General features: G+C 40.2%; 1 protein-coding gene across 5 annotated transcripts; it reads right to left on the bottom strand.

Moving 5' to 3' along the window:
- Positions 1–901: 901 nt before the first annotated feature.
- On the bottom strand, positions 902–22,281 carry LOC135583486 (structural maintenance of chromosomes protein 3-like). Of its 5 annotated transcripts, none has more exons than XM_009390551.2 (30): positions 22,220–22,281; positions 21,980–22,109; positions 21,752–21,827; positions 21,252–21,290; positions 21,050–21,117; positions 20,892–20,963; positions 20,029–20,108; positions 19,864–19,942; positions 19,661–19,778; positions 19,405–19,580; positions 18,425–18,670; positions 18,219–18,340; positions 17,983–18,127; positions 12,159–12,331; positions 11,945–12,044; positions 9,802–9,938; positions 9,496–9,697; positions 7,977–8,064; positions 7,762–7,911; positions 5,709–5,860; positions 5,409–5,600; positions 5,136–5,319; positions 4,987–5,057; positions 4,763–4,914; positions 3,756–3,924; positions 3,509–3,655; positions 2,224–2,319; positions 1,758–1,932; positions 1,421–1,614; positions 902–1,288 (listed from the first exon to the last, which is right to left on the bottom strand). In XM_009390551.2, the coding sequence occupies exons 2-29, from the start codon at positions 21,992–21,994 to the stop codon at positions 1,424–1,426; spliced, it is 3,615 nt and encodes a 1,204-aa protein (XP_009388826.2). In that variant the 5' UTR covers positions 21,995–22,109; positions 22,220–22,281; the 3' UTR covers positions 902–1,288; positions 1,421–1,423. The 5 variants fall into 5 exon arrangements, with proteins under 5 accessions (XP_009388826.2, XP_064952528.1, XP_064952527.1 ...); XM_065096456.1 differs by having other exon boundaries at positions 21,980–22,034; XM_065096455.1 differs by lacking the exon at positions 22,220–22,281 and having other exon boundaries at positions 21,980–22,213.
- Between the last annotated feature and the right edge of the window lie 212 nt (positions 22,282–22,493).

Genomic DNA, 22,493 nt, shown 5'->3' with positions numbered 1-22,493 from the left:
TCTTTAAAGTATTGGATGCTAAAATGGGGCTTTCAGATCCGCGAAGGACCAGAGCCGTGAAATCCTACTCTCCATAGGATCGAGTACAGAATGTGGAACGTAAAATCCTACCCAAAATGTTTGAAACCAAATGAGACATAGTACATTAGATTGGACGTTTACCTGCCATGGAGCCGAGCTCGACAGCTTGGGATTCCGAGGAGGAGCAACGATGAGATGGGAGAGGGTTTGGGATTCTCGAGAGACATTGCCAGATGAGACGGATGGGAGAGACAAGAAACCCTACAAGTATTCTTCATCGTTGATACACAAACTTGAATTCTTGAAGCCACGTCATGAGAGGGGTTACTGTTTAAGAGTTTCCGAGTTCCGTGTCGTATCGATGTTCAGATCAGAACGAGCTGGTCCCGTATATGTACTACGACCCCTCGACACTTGGTCTTGAGCCGAACCCTTTCAACGTTGAACCTGATGTCAGCCTAAGATTCAACACGTCTCGGACCCAAATAAAGCCCGAATCCAGACGACCATCTTCAAGGACGCACTATAAATTGGGGCTTTAAGATCTGCGGACCATAGCCATGAAATCAGAAATATTTCTCTTAGACACATGCTTACAAGATATATCTACTTGGGAACTCTTGCGACTTTGAACCACATAATTTTCACTATCTGCTGCATTAAGACGGCTTTGTAGCCAGAATATTAGCAGAAACATGTACTTGTACTACAAGTGACGTTGGAACGCACCATATAGTTAGAATCCATTATTGTTTAATCAGGCACAAGAGGGCAAGATAATGGTAAACAAGGAGTCTCACCACCAATTGGACGACTAAAGCAGACAGCTTCTTCCTCATTATAAACGAGGAGTCTCACCGGTCTGCCGGCTTTTGGAATATGCATCAACAACAACCATCCATTAGTGTGGACCAAACATAAAGATTACAGAAGTAAACATTATACACATTTTTCTACACCAGCCTATTCAGGGTCCTTTGACATCCAGCGTACACAGACCAGCAGCTAAGTTGCTTCCTGCAAACACAACAGAAGACGTACAGCCAGACATTTCCAGAGTTACATGGACCAACAATAATATCAAGTTGCACAGCACCACCATCTTTAATTACAGGGGTAAATAAGGGCAATTGTAGCACTTGATTTTGGTAGCAAAGAAAATTAACATTTCACACTAATCCTATGCTTACACCTGCCAGAAGCATGAGTCGGTTTCACTAGTGGTTAATTAGTTATTCAACCTTGTGGCTTCCATCTTGATGCACTACTGCAAAGTATTAAGAAAGTAGACATAAGGAACCGTGATGAGAGCAAGAAAAAGATACATAAGACACAAGTGTGGTGAGTGAACGAGCAAGGAGCGGAGACATAAGACAGTGTGAGAAGAGACGGGGCTTACAGATCAGTCAGCATTGTGCGACTGGTCATGCTCGATGAAATCAAGAGCCTGCTCCTTGGAGACCACATTCACATGGCTCACTCTGTTCTTATGCGTCACGCCATAGATCTTGTCAGCAACTTTCACAAGCTCTGGCCTGAACGTGGTAGTTATGAACTGGGTATTTGCCATGTCAGCAAGACGGCGGATCATATCTTCACACCAGAAGTTAAGAACCATTACAAACACAAATCAACCACAATAAACAATTATTGGAGGACAAGTTCCATGTGCATGAATCCTAGCATGCATTTTTGCATATGCATGAAAGCAAGGAGAAAATGTAGTTCAAGGATACTTCCAACAGCAGTTCTGTACTGGGGGTCTAATGCTGCATCAATCTCGTCAAACAAATAAAATGGAGCAGGATCACACCGCTGGATAGCAAAGATCAGAGTCAGCGCTACTACAGTTTTCTGACCACCAGAAAGTTGCTTCATGGATTGGGTTTCTCCTTGACCAGTAAAGGAAACCTAGGTGAGGAGAAGAAATGTTCAGTAACAGTTGTAACATATTCAAATCTCATCATTTAAAGTTTACCTACAAGGAACTGGATGAGAAAGAGTAACAAGATCAAGTAAGCAACTTTAGAAAAAACAGTGCAATTTAAAATAAGATTATAAGCATTTCTTGAGAAGTTTGTAGGCCAGCAATTAGATACTAAAGAAACATCTAGAGATGAGTTCTAACAGAAATTCGACCAGAACTTATGAGATACAAAATTAGGCCAGTTCAGTAAGTATAAACGTAAAGGGGACTCATACCTTCACTTTGACACCAATATACTTTTCAACCCTTCCTTCGGGATCTGGTTCACGAGGTCCATCCTCGCCATGATCATCATCACCGAGATCACCATCCTTCAAAAGAAAAAGGAGAGATAAGAGAGGGAAAGATCCTTCCATAAGACAAAATCATGCTAATGCAAAAAATTTCTATAACTGAAAAGAAAAGTAACTCTGGTACAAATAGGAGGTCAACAAGTACCAGCATCAGCAAAAGACCTAAAGGACAAAATTCCAAGCATATCCAACTACTAGAAACATAATCTTCAGATACTTTATTGCCAGTATGGAGATTTACATTCCTATTATCCAGAAGAAGAAAATTTCTATAAAACACATTCAGCCACATGATAACACTGTTCAGATGTTGAATACCACATGCTTTTATTCCATTATTCCATGCCTGAAACTTAACTATTAAATCAGATTAAATGCTAAATAATTGACAATATGTTGAAACTTCCTTTTTTTTCTTTGGCAAATCCATTTTGCTTCCATGATACAAAACAAAAGCCAGCAACAGGCTTTCATTCCCACATTTATTCATACAGCTGATCTATCTTGAAACTAACAGGTAATGTAGACATCATTTTGACTCAATACACCATTGATCTATCAAGCAATTTGCTCTGTTAACTCCATAATTAAATTATGTGCACCATATTTCAACACAAGCATTAAGTGTTTAATCCATGCTAAGAAATCATTTTAATATTTATACCCAACCTCCTGCATAAAGTAACTCTTAAGCCAATCAACAATCACAGATCAACTTTCCATCCTACATAAAGTAATTCTTAATATTATCTTTCAAAAATATGAGCATTGACACTCAAATCCTCACATGCTTATCATATTTCTTTCCTCAGGTAACCAATGGGGCTTAAGCTTAGGAGTTGGTTTATCCCTTCACCTAAGAGGCCTAATCTTTAAGCCTTGAGGAAGAGGTTTCTAAAGTACATGACAGACAAGCTCTTTCCTGGTGGAATTTTCCCATCCATCTCCATCCTTTTCTATTTAGAGAAGTTCATATGACTGTGCAGAGAACCATGTAAGAAAAGCATTATATTATACACCAAATGCAGCTCGGTGGAGGATGAAATGTCAATGTATTTTAAACAAAAAAAAAAGATCAAAGCAAGGCACAATAATAAACCAATAAGCACTCTAAAACTTGAGAAAAAAGAAACTAGACCATACAAAAGCTAGACACATTATAAATGAAATAGGTTAAAAATAAAATTAAATAAAATGAGCACAAAACCTTTTTCTTCATCATAACCAAGTAGCCATGGCCACCTTGCACAAGCTCAGAAAATACTTCTCGAAAATGTCTTGCCACACCTTTGAATGTCCTTTCTATCGATTCATCCTTCCGTTGATCCAACACTGCAATAAGCTCTCTGATTTTCTGCAAAATACAATGATTAAAAACTCATGCTAGTGTGGTAGAAAATATTCAAATGATACTTTTAAGCATAAATCCAACTTAGTGCATATGAAGGCAATACCTGATCACCAGCATCAAGTTCAGCTCGTCTTATCTGTAGTTGTTCACGCTGCTCTGTGAAGTTAATATATTGGTCAAGGGCCTTCTTATTGACATGGCTAAACTGCTTTAATTGCTCATTGCATGCATGAAGTAATTTCTGCAATTCTTTAATATTTTTCCTTTTATACCTAAAATATGCAGCCAAAAAAGTTAGTTACCCAAGAGCAATGGACAAGTGACAGATAGTACAATAATTATCTGTAATCAGTCTTGGAAAGAGCATCAATGAGGTTAGAAAGAATTAAAATGTGATCCCACAACCAATATTCAATTTGGCGAAGCAGATGAGATGGACAACAAATATACCACATAATTAAAAGCACTGATTTTACTTTCAGTGGCACAGATGGGTACTAACAGTCTAACAGCCTACCAGTATACAAGCCAAACAATTTCATGCAGTCTGATCCCAAATTGCACTTGCAGTTGAACCGGGCAATAAAGTCTCATCTGCAGTGTTGCCATCTCCTCCTCCCCCCATCTGTCCCTCCATCCACCAATTTCTCTTGTCAGTGAGGTACCAATCATACCAGTATGACCACCAATCGGAATTGGACTAGACCAATTTTCTAATCCTTGAATGAAAGTCAAAACACACTATATGGTACACCTGTTTCATATGAGTGTTCAAACCATACATATATCAATCCAAACTATCGATCCTGTACTGAGTGTTCAACCCATACATACCAACTCAAACAACAGATCCTATACTGAGTGTTCAAACCATACATATACCAATCCAAACTATAGATCCTAAACTGATGAGTAATAACATGTAAGCTGGCAAACTCAGAGAAAGCTGGCATACTCGGAGAAACAAAAATATTGACAACAGTGGGGCTGCAAAAGCTACTAAGCATTGCACACAATGCAAGTATTTATTTTGGAAGGTTCAAGAGATTTCAAAAGCAAGAAACTATTGCAACACAAGGGATCCATGTTTCATCTCGGAAAGAAACTTACGTATCAAAGGCATCAGATGGCAATGAGCCCAAATCCCTGATTTTTTTCATGCAATCATCCTGTTTCGTGAGAAGGATATTCCTTCTGCTCAACAATTGTTCCAACTCTTTAGCTTCATCTTGAAGTGTGCGCTCATATTGATCTTCATGCATCTGCATCACAAACAATGGCTATGATATATACAAATGCCACAAAATCGTAACATTGTTGTAAGCATATCTGACCTTTAGACTTTCTTTTGAAGTTTTTATATCTTGCATTTTTTGTGTGAGACCATCGATATTCTTCAAAACACCTGCAAGAAACTGTCTTCATTTAGAAAGAAGTACACGTTACAGACTAAGAAGAGAAAACAAACAATTGCAATTCATGCCTTCTAGCTGCTTTTTCAGTTTATCAATAGACCCTCTTGAACTCTTCAGTTCCTGCCTTTTTAATTCAGCTTCCATAGGCAAGGTCTCAGAATCTGCAGACAATATGACGCCTTCTAACTCCTGCTGTCGCCTTACGAGGTTTGTTGACAAATTTGTCTCCAATTCCTCTTTTCTTGTCTCAATCTATACAAGATATTGCTAATTAGAAGCTACAAAAAGATAGATGGCCCATTTCATGATATTGGAAGCTTTTACTAATCAGGTATACAAACCTCAATTCGATTATTTTTACAAGCCAGAAGTTTCTCTTTCAATTCTGTAATTTCAGGATTTAATCTTGAAAGAAGATCCCTTTCTTCGGGTGTTAGTTGATCGATAAGCTCGGTGCCCATTTCAGCTTGTTTCATTGCAATACCAGCTTGTATCTGATCAATTTGGTTATGGGCATTTGTAAGCAATTTTTCCTGTAGGAAGACACCATCTAATACCATTAGGTCCAGATAAACAAGAGCTACCTAAAAATTCATTGCCAACAGGAATACAATAGACAGTAAAAAATATATAAGAGGAACCTTTTTTTCAAGAGCTTTACAGATTGACTGCTTCTGTTTAGTCGCATTAGCAATGTCATTTTTAAGCTGCTCCAATTCTGACTTGACATGACCATGGTGAGCATCCATTTTCTGTTGCTCACTAACTAGCTTGGTGATTTCCTGGTCTATCTGTGTGGGAAGTTAATAGAAAACATTTTCTGCAGCTATATTATAACAATATTTCTAATTGAGACAACGACAATCTCAGATATGATAGAGGCCTAAACCATTCAAGCATTTGTAAGAATATTACTTTTCGAAACATCAAAAGGCATAAACATCTTTTGCCCAATAGCCACTTATCATACAATGCAACAGATCAAATACCACTAGCACCAACCATATCAGAACCCAGTCAAACTACTACCTACCAACCAGCAAGGTACCATGAACGATTGTCATAAATTATATAAAACATGGATTAAAACATCACCTGTACCAGATCGTACAAGCCAACCGAGATGTGGACCGGCTTGTTTCAAACTTTCAATGCAGGCTGCATCTCTTGGTAAGCATGATGTACCAAGCTTATTGAATGGTAAGCAGACTGATTCCAAACTGTATCTAGTCACTTATTATGCTTACTGGCCTGTATAGAACAGTACCCAATTGGAATCCAATTTCAGTTTCTTTCAGTGTCACATAGTTGTCTTTCTTTTTCTAGTTTCTTCTTATTATTCTCTTTCTCTCTCTATCTGTCTCTCCTCATGGACCTTCATCTCGTTGCTGCCTCTCCACTGTGCCACCGCTGCCAACTCCATCGTGCTGCATCTTTGCTTTCACTCCTCATCCGGGTTGCTACCTTCTTCTCCACCTCTTCTGCTTCCTCTTCCTCCTACTGCTGCTCCTCCTTTAGTCAAAATGGTACCACCTATTGTACTGACCAGTTTGACCACCAATTAAAATCGCCACTCAATCAAGATTTAAATTGTAGAGAAAAAAATTTAAATATTGGTTATTGTCGGTATATAGGTGATACTGTATACTAGCCGACCAGCATGGTACAATCAGTATGGCCAGTTCATTCCTCAATACCTTGTCAGAGCACTACATGGTATCATTCCAGACAAGTCATTTCCGGCATATGATGCTAGGTGGACAAATGCTTTGTTACTTTAGTCATCTCTTCTGCCCACCACTGTAACACATATTTGAAATAGATTTACAAATTAACTGCTTCCATTTAGTTGCATTAGCAATGCCATAGCGCACTTAAAATTAACTTAAATCCATTGATCATATATTATTCTCTTCAAAAAAAAATTCAAATTCACCATATTCTCATGCATACTTAGACATTTACAGATGAAAGATTACTTTAAAAAATATCATAAGAATTCAATTAATAAAAGTTGCATAGGTGATATCTTTCATCAATTTTAGGGTCCATATTCTATTCAACACTTGCATTTCCTTTGAATCCCAACAATCCACTTTCTATCCTCTCCTTCCTACATAATTGATTATTTGCATTTTGCATATACCAAAATTAGACAAAGCCAGGAAATTCTGTTCAAATACTTGTGAAAGACACAAGAACGACACCTGCAATCACTAGAAAGATTTTTCCTACCCCAATAAATTATCTCTCATCTTTTCTCATCGTCTCAAAACTCATCTACTTTCCTTCATTCACCTTCTGATTTTTCCCCCTTCAGATACCTTGAGGATTCAATCTATCTACATCCATTGAAGTCCTGCTTCCACAAACCATACATGACAATGACTACATTAATAGATCACAATGGAACAACTAGCATCAAATTGAATAGCATTCATCATAACACTTTTAAAGATGTCTGCGTTGTGCATGCCTCTAGTCAAGTATCATGTGGCAGAAAGAGTTACTCCTTGAGATCTAACAAAGAATAAATGCAATAACCATCCTATTTTAACCTTAGGTTTCAATGTGCAAGTAAAACTAGCAAGAAAATTAATAAATCAGGGTAATCTCTTTTCAACAGTATTTATCCACATGAATGTTGAAGTAATTCAGTAAAATAAGAGTATTAAAAAGACTTTTTAAGGATATCTTTAAGCTTTTTCCCAATCTCATCCAATTCCAAAGTTTTATTGTGGATAGACATCTTGTTTTGCCGAACCATGTTGACAAATTTTAGCTTTGAACGTCTGAAGTCATAGAATCCTCCAGTCATACCACCTTTCTTGCTTACTTGGTCACCTGATGCAGTGCATGATGTCAGAAATCAAATTGATGACAGAATGTGTGCACGGTCAGATTCATACCCTCTAGTGTGATGCAATCAAGACTATTGTTTCTTGCAACACTTGTGGCTACATCCAAATCGCGACATATAACAGTTCTACCAAACACCTGATTAGCAAACCACATCATGTTGAGAATGAACTCGTCAAAGGTAATAAATACAAAAAATGTTTTTCAAGAGATGCCTGTGCCCAAAAATGTTTCCATAAACTTTCAAATGAATGATACTTTTAACAGTATAGAAGATGCACAGTGAATAAAAATCTACAAGATATGCACAAAAAAATTGAAGTGTACAAAATAAATGCAGTGCCAAGCAATGTCATATTGGCTATTTCAGCACATGGTAATACATATTTTTAATATGCACCATTAAACACAGGAGTAATGTCACTTGGTAATTGGTATGACATGATGTGGTATACAACTATACATCATGCCAATGAGGCATCAGCATCCCCCCATACCGTGAAACAGGGATCCTTGGTTGTTATTGATGTAAATCAAAGCTAAATAATAATACCCCAACAATGTTATTGGATACAAAATGAACATTCTGTTCTTCAATGACAAGCTACAGAAGGTCAACAGACAGATAATGAACAGGCAACATGTAAACAACAAAGAACAGACATGATACTTCTGGGATTATATGCTTTTCCTTAATAGAGGTAAAGGTCAAAAAAAATATCAGTGCATCCAAGCACCATGCTGCCAACTGTTTGTCACATTTCTGCTGTTATTCTTGTTGTAAATTTGTAACTATACATGAAAGAAATTTAACGAAGTCTATAAGACCTCTATTAATATAAACATAGACACCACTTAAAGTGAATTTTTTCCAGCATATCACCTTGAAACTTGAGTGCAACATATTCATGCTCTGGGGTCTAGTCACACACCAAATTGAACTTTTCTAGTGTGGCGAAACCTTTTAATTAAAGAGGCAAGCATACAGTAAAAGTGAACATTAAGGATAAAAATAGACTTTGTATCGTATATCCATACTCTTTCAGATTCAACTAAACTGACTAAAATTTAACAAAATTTGATTTAGTATCACATATCCATACTCTTTCTGCTTCAACTAAAATGACTAAAATTAAACAATGCGTCATTCTTCTCTAGTTCAATCACAACTATAACCAATCGAATTCACGTAAAAAGTTTGAACAGTCTATAAAGAGTATCAAGATGACCATATCTCTATAAGGCCATCAGGAAAAAGTCACATTAAGAGTCAAAAGGGGTAGCCCCTATACAATGGTCGTGAATTAGCAGATGCCTCGTGGACTGGTATAGAATGGGATAGACCCTATACAATGGCCCTGCCCACCCTGCATTAGCAGATGCCTCATTGACTGGTTTCATTCTTATTTAAAAGGAAAGAAACAAAAAGAATCAAAAGCTTGACATATACATCACCCCAGAAAATACAGAGGCACCATGGAATTTAATGCAAGCAGATGCTGTGTGCATCAAAAAAAATACATGAGGCAAAATGTACATTAGTTTTTGTAAGGATGACAGATGTACTACCTGTGAAAATGCAGGAGCATAGTCAGATCGAAATTTCAATTTTTTCAACAGTGGTACTACATCAGAACTTTGTGGGTAAGTAATATGTGCGACTTTCACCCTGTTTAGTGGTATAAAAGTTACACGTCCACCTTTCTCTGCAGTAAGGTATCTAATAATCTTAGTTGAAATGTCATCTGTTTCAACGACCACATGGAATAAGCTGCACATCAGAAAATCGAGAAGTTATTATGGAAGTCAAACCGACAAACAACAAGGCACAATCAAAATGATAGAGAGCGAGTTACAAAAATAAAAAATTCAGACCTATTTCCAGCAGTAACTTCAACAGCAGTGAAGAATTTGGGATCACATTCAATTAACTCTAGTATTGGACCAAATACACCTCTAATGTTATGATCCTTGATGATCCTATTCACAGAATTCAATCCTCTTCTAATATCCTGAGTACACAAAGATAGAAAATACTTCATTGATTAAGAAAAGAAAATCAGAATGCTGAATAAGGTCTTCAGACTAAATAAGAACCTTGAAATTAAACTATGCTCATTAAACTGTAGTCAAAATCATATAATCAAGGATCTATAAGAGGGATATAATGCATCATGAGAGGTTAGTAGGTCATTTACCATGACCAAACTCATGAATGTGACTTGTAAAGTAGTATCCAGAATGAGTAGCAATACCATTAAAAATGTAGCTGAAGTGAAAAATGATATGCAAGAAGTCAAAATGCCAGGTTATAAAGTAATGATCAACAATTTATAATTCACTGATACTATCAGTATCTGGTGGTACATACTGGTTCAATGTGGGACAGATATTGAGAGCACCCTTTGTCAAATAATAAGGTGAACGACCAAAATTTCTTACAACGACTTGTTCAACTGGACTTGTTCGGACAAGGGTTTATGCAAATATCAGAAGTGGCCAAGAATTTGAATTTGCTTGGCATGAGCATTTTGAACTTGGCAATAGGTCAGTTACTCCATCGAGTCAAGACAAATGATATCAAAACTAACCTAGTATTGGGCATGGTGAAGAACTCGAGTACGAAAGGACTACTCGTAGACAAGACCTTGGCAATAGGTCAGTTAGCTCTCATGTGCGCCACGCTAGGATCTAATTCTGAGCTAACTAGTCTTGTCCCACCTAGAGCCACCATTATGTTAGCTCCCATATACACCACACTAGGATCTAATTCTGAGCGATATCAGTCTTTGATAAGAATGTCAAGCTATTAAGTGGAGAAGATTATAATATCCAGATTTAATCTAACATCATAAGTGCGCAAGAACTTGAATTAGCTTACAAGGGGCTTGATGGTTCTACCACCAATAATCTGGGCTTACGCATTCTAGGCTAGTTCAGGCTCAACAAAATTAATGGGTTAGCTATCCCATCAAGTTGAATCGTGGCAATTTAAGATGAGACTAAAGTTAGCGACCCATGGCTCAAAAGGACTCAAAGAAATGATATTGTCATACAACCCATTTTTTTCCGCTTTTTCTTTCTCCTTTTTACCCCCTAGTGGCTGCCTATGCAGTCATTGGTACACTAGACCACACCAACACACCATACCCCATCCATCTAATAGAGTGTGGAACAAGGTAGTATTTGACTCATTAATTAAAATTGTCATGTAAATAATTTTATGATTTTTGAAACAGTATCCCTTTCATTAATCCATAACAGATCCACATACCACATCCAGCAGCAACACATTTGCTGCAATAATCTGATCAACTATTCTTATTCACCACATCAAAAAGATGATCAATCTCATCTCAAAGTATAATATATTTATCACTTAATATAAATTTCAATTGTGCATAACGAAAAAAAATAGTATGGATATAGAACAAGACATATCCTTCTCATCAACTTCAGTCGTGAATCTAAATTGCTCAAGTACTTGTACCTGCTCTTTCAAATTGCTTTCAAAATTTACCATCAGAACAACAGAACTTTTAGCATACTGTTCTAGAAGATTAGTTTACAGATCATTAAGTTCATTTCTAGCTTTCCTATCAAATCCAGGATAAGTACACTTCTCTGTAATCCAGAACTGATACCATAGAGATGGCTCTAACATAGACTGATCTAATTTCACGAGGATTATCTTAATTGAACATTAAAAAGAAAATTTTTGGCAACAATGGGGCCCAAAATTATAACCATATATTGTTTTAGAAAGAACAGCCACTACTTGAGCAATCCAGTGGTTGAGAAGATATTTTCCAACAAAACAATGGCTCAAGGCGACCATTATTAGAATAAATAATCAAATCACTGTTATGTCATGCAATAGGCAAATAATAGGTTATAGATTAAAACCAAAATAGCAGATGCAGCTTCCATTTATATGCACCTAACAGATAAAGCATTCACTTCAAATCTTCTCATGATATCACTATTTATCACAGAACAGGTCTCAAATTTTTCTTACACCAGGTGTAGCATGATCCAGGCTCTTTTGTGCTTTTATAAGTTCTGATTTAAGCTTATCAATCTCAGCCGAGAGATTCGCTTCTTCATTCCACAAAGATCTGAAAGACAACCACCTCCGTAAACAAACACTTGGGGGGAACATAATCACCTCCAATGAACATACGAAAGTATTAAAAAAAGGTTAACATCACAATAAGTAAAAAGAACCATACTTCCTTGTATCTTGTAGTTCATCTCTCTGTCTCCTCAAATGATCGGAATCCTTTTGGCCCTTGGCTATGAGCAGTTCTTGCTTTTCATACTCGGTTTTTCGTTCCCGTATATACATATCCAACCTTCTATCCTCATCTTTAAGCTGATGAATTTCCTCCTGAAGCTTTTTTTCCTGCAGTGTGAAGACAAAAGAAGTACTACGTAGAAATTCCCAACTGGCTTCGTAAATTAGCCTTCTATATGACATGGATGCATGGATGGAAAATGGAGAAACTAGTCATTGTTGCAAATGTTGAGATTATTCAAGCCCACAACGTCCACATTGGTGAGCATGCCTTCGTTATCAGTAACTTAAAAATACCAGCCTCTCATGTGCATGGTCCACCAAACTATAAGACAAAATAAAATGTGACGTTTATAGTGATGTACTAAAGATTTTTTTGCTTAATCTGGCATTACAAACCCTAGCATGATGACTATCTCCAATATAGCATGTCATCCTATGGATCAAGGATTTTAATTTCGAATGATACCACCCATACCGGACAGTAAACACCAGTCTGCCAGCAGACCGGTACGCGGACCATTCGCTACCAGACGATACCATCGATTGGGGTTGTTTCCGCCCCGTTACGACCCGAAATCGATCGGTAATGGTCAATTTCAACCATCGCCGCCCTGACACGGACTTAGCTGGTTTTGCCTAAGTCGTGCGGCACCCTTGCGCGTCCGTCCGCAAAGGTCAGCCTCCCCGAAGCCTCCCATTGTCCCTCAGGACCAACAAAAGAGAGAACGGGTTAAAGAGAACGCCTCAAACGGGATCCACAAGCAAACATGTCCGAAAAACACTTCATAGACAAAGCAAATTACAAACAGACTTTACAAGCTCTGAACAGTGGCACAACAAAGGGTAAAATGGTCCATTACAGACCGAAAAGCTCTCGCACGTGTCTACATGACACAACCTTTATTTACAAGCCTAAAGAGGCCACCAACCCAACTAAAATGGGACTATTAAGCCTTCGGCCGCCCCTTTACATTCTGTACAAGGCATGAACATGCCAAACGACACGGACATACATAAGCATTACATCAAACACCCTGTTTCGAAGTTTGTCCGTGACATTCTCCCCCACTTATCCCTTCGACGTCCTCGTCGAAGCCTTTGTGAACACTGCAACTCTTCGCCTTTGCTGAGTCTTCAGTCTTCTGCTCCAGCTGCAATGCACCTCCTGGCTCCCAACTGCTCTCCGCTGCTGTTTTTGAGTAGTCGAACCTTTGATCCGCCATACTGCTTCAACTCACCAATGACTCTGACTCTGGTGTGGGGTTGGCTGAGTTGTGTTGATCCTCGTTGATTCCTGCGGATCCACCAAATGAAGGAAAAGACCATTCTTACTGCGCCAGTTTCTCAAAATTTCCACATGCTACTTGAACTGGGTGGATGCTTGTTGGAGCTCTAACGAGCATCGCCTCGCAAACTTCTGAAGTTTCGGGTCCTTCCTCCACAAAATCTGCTCATTGACTCTTCTTTCAGTTAGTTGTCACATCCAAGTAGGTTCACATCACTTCCGCTTTCGATTGGCATTTCGTTGGGAAATGAAGCGGACAATCTACTCTCAGTAGCACTGATCACCGTTGGTGAGGATTTGACAACTATTGTCTTCCGTTATCTTCGAAGGGTCTTTGAACTTGTGCAGAGCTCCTCTGCTGGATAGATAAGAGAATTGGGGTACTCGGTTTCGCCCATTCTCTTAAGAGTTGAGAAGGCAAAGGTTACTTGACTTCGCCCGCCTCCTCGAGGTTGTACTTCATGCATCGAGCTGGTTACTGGCCTTCGCCTGCTCTTTGCTCACACTTCTGAAGCACTTGAAGTGTTTGCACTCCTTGCGTTGAGTTAGCTACTGTGATTCACCTTCTCAATGCCATTGAACTTCTGGAATGCAGGAAGTTTTCACCCCAACTTGGAGTAATTCTCTGATAGATGAGGTCGCCTCTGGGATTGTACCGTCTTCTCCATCAACCCTGCCGCCTACTCCACTGAGTAGCAAAGGTACAGCACCACGTACTGCCTGCTTCGTTCCTTGGTCGTGCACTCTTGCATGACCCGAAGTCCTTCACTTACGGCTATCTTGATGAGAAACTTGTTGACACCGGTCTTACGAAGTTTCTTGGCCTCTGCCCTTCAGCCTTGTCTCGGTACTTGGAGATTGCCTCTGCATGCTCCACCTCCTCGGCCCCTTTCACGACCAAGCGCTCTCCCTCCGTGGGAGCAAGGGATCAATGACTTTCACGAAAGTCCCGCCTCTGCGGTACCATGGCGCTGCCATGCCCATGGCACTACTATCCGTCGCCTCGCATCTACATCCATTTTCTTCACAATCAGTAGATATGCCTTCGTGACACTCCTCTGAGTCCACCTCCATTCTCACTGATTGCTTGATTTTGGGTAGCTAAGTCCCTCTGGACTTGTCGTCGCTTCCTCGCCCTTTTCGACCCCCTGCTTCAACACCTCTGTGTTCTCCAAGCAGTCCGTTTTGTCGATGGAAAGACAGACTGCAACTCCCATGCATGGCCTCTACCATCACATTGTAGAGTTTGCACCGATTCTGTTCTCCTTAGCTTCCTTGGTAGCAACGTTCGCTTACTCGGCCTTGTCCTCTGACTTGCCGGGCTCCCTTAAGCGAATATAAACTCTGGAGCAGTCCAACTCTCCAGCTGCTTCGATCATACCTCTGCATGATCAAGTCCCTCCCATGGAACTCACTGGTACTTGCATTCGAACTTTTCCCTTAGTGGAACACAGCCCCCATATGCTGATGACCAAGGTTTTCATCCGATGCAAAATTCGATGCACGCCCGAAAGACCCGCCTCTGCGGTACCATGGCCTTCACTCCTTGAATCCATAGCCCTTCTTGCCGTCGTGTTGTTCACCGAAGTGGAGCTCCCAGTAGCTCCCGATCATACCTCCATATGATCTCATCCCTCACGGGACATATGTCGTGTGTGTCGCATTGCCACGAACTGTTCCACCACGATCCGCTGCACCATGTCGCCTCCTGGTGACATCTCCATTGCATTCTGATCCTTGTGGAATAAACTCGAATTGTGAACCCTCCATGTGTGGCCTCTGCCAATACATCGCAGGGTCTCCACCACCTTCGATTTTGTTCGCTCCTTTGGCAATCGACCTTCATCCACCCACTCTTGGGTCACACTTAGATGAAGCACCGCTCTAGGACAGTCCGTCGCCTAGTAGCTCCCGAAGTCCACCGACTTCACTGTAATTTGTGCACCATTGTCTGGATCCTGGGCCTCTGCCCCTACTAGCACAATCTCCGCTGCGCCCCGCTTCCCTCATGGCAACTTGAATGACAACACTGTGGCATATTCTTCAAGAGTACCCGCCTCTGCGTCCTCTTGCCCCGTGCTAAGGCCTTCTGAACTCAACTCCGCCTCCGCAAATTGAGTCGCCTTAGTTCCTCCATCAAATGCTCCTCCAAGATAAGGTGCATGTGCCCCGAAGCTCCCTTCGTCTTTGGCACCATGCAAGATGAGTCCGCTCTGTCAGAATGAAGGACCCATGGAACAGCATGATTCTACTCCTGCCTCTGCAAGAGTTCATGTCCTTGACCTCTGTCTAGGGAAAGCGCTGTGCCTCTGCTCCATGTTCCAACTTCTATGCTGGCTCCCTTCATGCGGCTTGGGTACTTCGCCAAGTTACACCCAAGTTGCTCCGCTCCTCGTTTTTGCATTGAGTCGATGGTGGCCCTCGCACCCACCATTCCACGGGTCAGCCCTCCCTTGAGTCCGATCTCCATATCGACTCTAAGTGTGCCTTCATTTGAGTTGCTATGGGTCGCTCCCCCACTTGATCTCGCAATGCATCCACCAATGCATTCTCTCAAGCGAGATCATGCGACGACTCCTCGCCACTTGCTCAGTCCATCGAGCTTCGTGGAGTTGTTGTTTGTTGAGGTACTCCTCCTCAACATGTGCAGTCCGTCGCACATGATTCTCCCTCTGGAGAGCCGGGACTTATCCCTCCTGGATAACTATCTCATTTGAGCAACATCTCTCTTCGTTTCGAAGACCACCATCCCCTTGGACTACTCCGATCTGCTGAACAAACTGTGCATTGTTCTGCCTCCTGCAAACGCACTTGCTAGATTGCACCTCCCCGTCAATACAGCCCCCACTGTGCCCCTCAAGGCCTAGCAACATGCTGAACTCGTTGCACACTTCAGCCTCCTACGGACGTATCCTTCACAAGCCGAAGAGAAAGTTTTAATGCTCCATGGCGCCGAGTCTCGGTCGCCTTGGGATGGCCACGAACATTCCATCGTCCGCATACAAGCCCATGCATGAGTACCAAATTCTTCGAGTTAGCAATTCCCCTCACCTCTGTGAGCTTTGCATAACTCTTTTGGTCGTTGAGCAACTCATTCCACCTTGCATGGTCTCATTCTTGCCAAGCGCCTCGCTTGCCTAGAGCACCATCAAGTATAGTTGTCAACGTTGAGCCGTAGCTCAAACTCAGCCATCCCAACCTTTGTGCGCTCCGCATTCTTCCAAGCTTGCCTGTTCTCGTGGTGCCTCTTGCGCGAAGGGTTGGCCATTCCTCTGAATGCCAATGTTAGATGCCCGCTCCTCTGAGCGACTCTTTTCCCTACATCTCCATGCCCGTTTTCCCTCAAACGGTCGCGCGTTGCTGACTGCCCTCCATGCAGCCCCGCTAGGTCCCCCACGTTTGCATGTCAAGTGTTTCTATGAGTGCTTGTCCCGCTCTGATACCATATGACACGGACTTAGCTGGTTTTGCCTAAGTCGTGCGGCACCCTTGCGCGTCCGTCCGCAAAGGTCAGCCTCCCCGAAGCCTCCCATTGTCCCTCAGGACCAACAAAAGAGAGAACGGGTTAAAGAGAACGCCTCAAACGGGATCCACAAGCAAACATGTCCGAAAAACACTTCATAGACAAAGCAAATTACAAACAGACTTTACAAGCTCTGAACAGTGGCACAACAAAGGGTAAAATGATCCATTACAGACCGAAAAGCTCTCGCACGTGTCTACATGACACAACCTTTATTTACAAGCCTAAATAGGCCACCAACCCAACTAAAATGGGACTATTAAGCCTTCGGCCGCCCCTTTACATTCTGTACAAGGCATGAACATGCCAAACGACACGGACATACATAAGCATTACATCAAACACCCTGTTTCGAAGTTTGTCCGTGACAGCCCGCTATCGAGCAGTATTAGCCGAGGGAGAAAAAAGAAGAGGGAGAAGAAAACGAAGAACCTGGAGATCCGACACTGCTCTCCCTCGATGATCCTGATCCGTCACCGCCCTCCCTCGCCGAATGCCACAGATGAGATGTCGCCTCCTCCTCGTCTGAGGCGACGAGGCCTCAACGTCATCGGCGTTTTCTCCTCATCCTCACGGGGAGAAGAAGCCTCAGCGACGTCGCCAAGGCTTTGCGAGGAGGCGAAACGAGGCGACATCGCCCTTTTTTTTTAACTTGTATATATATATATATATGTATATATATATATATGTATATATATATATATATGTATATATATATATATGTATATATATATATATATAATGTATACACACACACACACACACACACATAGACACACCGATCGATACACCAGAACATATCGCTCAATACGCTAATACCTTGCTATGGATTATACAGTTTAAACACATAAAAGGAATACAGATTTAGGTCATACAAGGGAACTCTCAATAGAAAATTTAGCTTCACCTGCAACAATTTCAGTACAAACTATAACTTTTTTGAATTACCTGTAACACATTTGATGAAAGCACACGCTCAAGATCATCAATCTCCCTCTGAAGCCACTTATCACGAGCAGCTTTACTAGCAAATTGGGTAGCTCGTCCTTGCTTCTGATACAAAATACTCAATTGCTTTTCACGCTCCATTATGCTATCCTCAAAAGAAAATCAGCAATGTTAGTTTATTCCTGAGAAAATAATAGTACATTAAAAGCACAAGAGGAAGGATTCACTAATTATACCCTTTGGTGATCTCGTCCTCTTCAGCCACTTTTGACTGGTGTAAGGGCCTGATTGTATTCAGTTCGTCTCTAGATTCCTGAATCTCTTTCCTCAGGCTCTCCAACTGCTTTGCAGCTTCTTCCTACAAATATAACTCAGTTAACTGAACATATTCTCTGCTGCAACCAATGAACTTTATGTACTTAACAATCAATCAAAAACAAACCTTTGATCGCATTTCTCCAGCAATTCTCTCTTCTAGATCCCTTAAATCAAGTTCAATCTGTGTGTGCATTTTTAATGCTTCAGTTCGTTTTTTCTCTGTATCTTCTTTCTCCTTGTTCAAACTTTGTAATTCCTTCATTAAAACCTTGGACTCCTTTTCTAATAACTTAAGATTCTCATGCGCTTCTAGCACACTGTTGTGCATCCTAGTTGACTTCTCAGAAACTTTCTTTCGTGATTCTTCAATCTACAAAAGAAGTAAGAAATATTATTTCTCAAAGATCAAAAAGAAAAAAAGGCTGAACAATCAACAAACAAAAATGCAGCACCTAATCTACTATCTGATCATTAAGATTTCCAATCATCATTGAGGTGTAAACATTTCATTTGACATTTGGCCTACATGTATAGCTAAGTTGCTATTCTGACGGGAAATAACTGATAATGTCTAAGTGGTTAATGGTTGATATATGCAACGTTGGCTGGTAGAGGAGTGGAGTCTCTGCATTATGAGGCAACCATAAAAAGAAGGAAAATGAGTTGTATGTATGGTGTAGCAGGGAAACAGAATAGAAGTGATGATGATGATGCATTACATAGGGAGAGGGATGGAAAAGAAGAAACATGAGACTGATAATAATAAATGTGTTCTCTATCCCTGACATCATTACTATTGTGATGGTTTTATTGGTTATTGTCATTATTTCTTCCAAAAAGCAAGCTTCGTAAGAGAATAGCAATTTGCTTTCATAAGCATATGAAATGTATTTTTCAGGATCTACTTCTTTTCATGAAATAGATAGTGTTATTTTACTTTCCTATTCATCCACTTGTATCCAACAACTTAAGCAGATGGTTATAATTCTATTCAAAATGTTGTATCCCACTGCCAAATTCCTTTGCAATGAAGACAGACGAGCTATATCTTTGGCACTTGACAAGTAATCTGCATTCTTGTCATATTTGCTAAATAAAACAGACCTCGTCTAATTTCTGTCTGACACCATTAAGTTCCTTGTCATATATGGTATACTCTAGCGACCTTCGTTGCTTGTCAAGCTGTTGATATTTTCTGAGCTCTTCTTTTTCTTCATCAAGTTCTCTTAATCTCTCCTCCAAATATTGAACAACTTGATCAATTTGTTTCCTCTTGTTACCTAGAAGAGAACAGAAACATGTAAAGATAGGAAAATTTGTATAGCGGAAAACCTTCTGAGCACTATATATCTGAATTTACCAGTTTCTTGCATAATCTTCAAGCTCTCACGCCGTCTCTCCTCATACACACGGGTCCCACCAATCTCCTTCAATAAATCAAGGCGTTCGGAGTCCTTCATTAAGGTAAGAGAAGCTATCTACAAAGATAAGAAAAGAATTAGGGGTTACGGCAATTATATAAACATAAGAAATAAAGTAAACACCAACTATCAGCTTGTTTACCTTCCCTTGTTGAACCACATAATAAGGATTTGAGCGAGAGAAACCAGCACTCTCCAGCAAATTCATTACTTCTGTCTTTCTAACACATTAACGTAAGAAAGTTAATTTGGTTCTGAAAAGAAATATCATGCTTAAAGTGACAAATGCAACATTAGGGATACATACGTGACATGCTTCCCATCCAGGAAATATTCATCCTTTTTAAGACTTATTGTCCTCCGTAGACGCACCTCATCTCTATCAACCTGATGCAGAAGTTCTTAGTAGGAAAAAAAATAAGGATCAAAGTTGTTCATGATGATAGGTCTAGAATAACCTTCATGTAATATTTTTTTTCACACACTTTAATTTCATGTTTAACAAAGCTACCTGGAGATCATGATAGCTTTCTTTGTAAATTTGCACTTCCTAATGCTGTGTCATTCGTTCAAATATTGGTCTGTATTCACAAGCCAAGGTCAAACTGGTACAGGATCTACTGACCATACCAACATCTACTGACAAAATATTTCTCAAACTATTTGTTGGCAATAATAAATCATGGCAATGTACCATATTAGTCTGCAGGCTGCCCTGTACTCTGTCAGGACCAGTACTAAATCCCTGGTTGTATTGTACATTGCTAAGAACACCAATCTTACACTAATTTAAATATCAGCCCCATAATTTATAAGAAAATAAACAAAATACAAGAGAAAAAATCAGTAGCAACATGACAACAACTCCTGAACACAAATATTTCAGATTAGCTATACTTAATCAGTTCCTTATTGACTCCTGATCGATGAGATACATTCATCCAAGAGCTATCATATTATTCACTAGTGCTCAGTAGCAAAACAGAGTCTTAATCACCAACTATCATACCAGGCAACAAGAACAAAATTATGGAATAACAAGAAGAAATTATGCATAATCATAATGTTTTTGCCATTTTCCTGGTCCAAGGTGCTTGGATACATTAGCTTGAGACCATCGCATAATCTTAGAAATTCCCTATATTCAATAATGATCAGTGGAAAACTTACTGGGATGCGGTTGTCAGAATTGTCAAAAACTATCTCAACAAAAGCAGACACCACTTGGTGGCCCGCCCCCTCCTGTTCATTTTTTGCAGAAAGAATAAATCATCACCAGGTTCCAGAAAAAAAAAAACAAAGAGAAGGAAAGAACAAAGAATGCATACATGGAGAAGAGCATGCCTGTCTTCACTGCGCAGGTTTTGAAAGAGATCACTAAGGACAAATCGTATAGCTAGATGCATTTCCATTTCAAAAATCAAGTAAACCAAGCAAAAGTCAGCATGATAAGGAACAAACATAAGTTATAAAATTAAAACTGGCTAACTTAAAGTTCAACACGACACTAAAGATGATTGAAGTTATTACCATGAAAGAAGTTTGTCTTTCCAGATCCATTGGCACCCACTGAAAAGACACACAAACATGCACACACACAAAAAAAATGCAAATTCAGTAAGCAATTCTTTGCAGCAAGTGACTACATTATTTTCAATCCAAATTTTACTACATCATGTTACTTACATCTCAAAAATGTCAAATCTTAGTCATATGCATGGAAAACAAAAATATTTTAAGTGGAAATGACATATGTCAGTAAGAACTGTAAGCCATATTCAAGAGAAAGTTATTTGGTTTCAGGCTTTGGAGATTTGAGTTCAGCTACCACACATTCATTTCGTCAGTAAGTCACCACAGAAACAAATCCATTTCTGCCCTTTCTTTCATAAGAGACATATATAGTATGAACCAGAACAGGCAAAGTGTTCCTCATGAAGGGCTTTCCCCAGAATAACTCCCTAGAGCATAATAGAACGAAGGAAACGCGGAAGAACAAGCTCAACAAAAGATACGGGAGAAGGCATTACCAACGCAATTTACTTTAGGGCTGAAGGGATCTGTCGAGACCTCCTCCTTGTAGCTCTTAAAACCTTCGATGATAACCTAAACCAAGAATTATTCAGAGGTACACCCCACGAATTTAACATAGAAATCAAACCAGATCACCAAAAATCTTAAAGAGCGGTCGAGAAGAGAGAACTGACTCGACACCACAGGAAAACAGCAAAATTACGGACTCGGGAAATGTCATATACCTTCTTTATGTGCATCCTGGAAAGAGTAGCCGATCTGAGTCAGACCATCAAAGACCTGAGCGAACGGGAGAATAACACGATCAGCGGCCAGCGAAACTAGGGTTCCAACTTGCCAGAGAAGAGATACATGCTGGAGGAGAACAAGGAGGTGTCGAGGAAGTGAGAAGGAGACGGATCAAAGCGAAGTAGTGAGAAGGAAACGAGGAAAAGGGGGGATGGAAGTGGCGGAGGAACCCTCACCTCGGAAGCTCTCTGCTTCGTTACTGACCGCCCGAGCCCTCTCTTTTCAACGGAAAGAGAGGAGGGAGATAAAGGGATGTAATAACGGGTAGAGTACCAAACCCGTTTTTGTTGCGGATTATATTTCGGATCCTATACCTTAGCAAACCCGCTCCATTAAACGCGTCCATCACCTGGAGGCCAGCCCTAGTACAACGACCTACCTTCCTTGTGATTGGATAACAGGTGGGTCCCAACGACCCAAATCGATTATCCATTAATCCGAACCGGTCCG

The sequence above is a fragment of the Musa acuminata genome, chromosome BXJ2-2 (genome assembly GCF_036884655.1).
Source record: "Musa acuminata AAA Group cultivar baxijiao chromosome BXJ2-2, Cavendish_Baxijiao_AAA, whole genome shotgun sequence".
In the NCBI taxonomy this organism is placed as follows: Eukaryota; Viridiplantae; Streptophyta; class Magnoliopsida; order Zingiberales; family Musaceae; genus Musa; species Musa acuminata.
The sequence above is the reverse complement of the archived record's forward strand: the minus strand, read 5'-3'. Positions and strand labels throughout refer to the sequence as shown.

Coding starts and splice junctions, on each gene's coding strand:
- LOC135583486 (XM_009390551.2), bottom strand. Junction 5,861..7,761: donor GATTGGGAAAAAGCTTAAAG/ATATCCTTAAAA, acceptor AACTTCCCACAC/AGATAGACCAGGAAATCACC. Junction 5,320..5,408: donor GTAAAAATAATCGAATTGAG/GTTTGTATACCT, acceptor TATCTTGTATAG/ATTGAGACAAGAAAAGAGGA.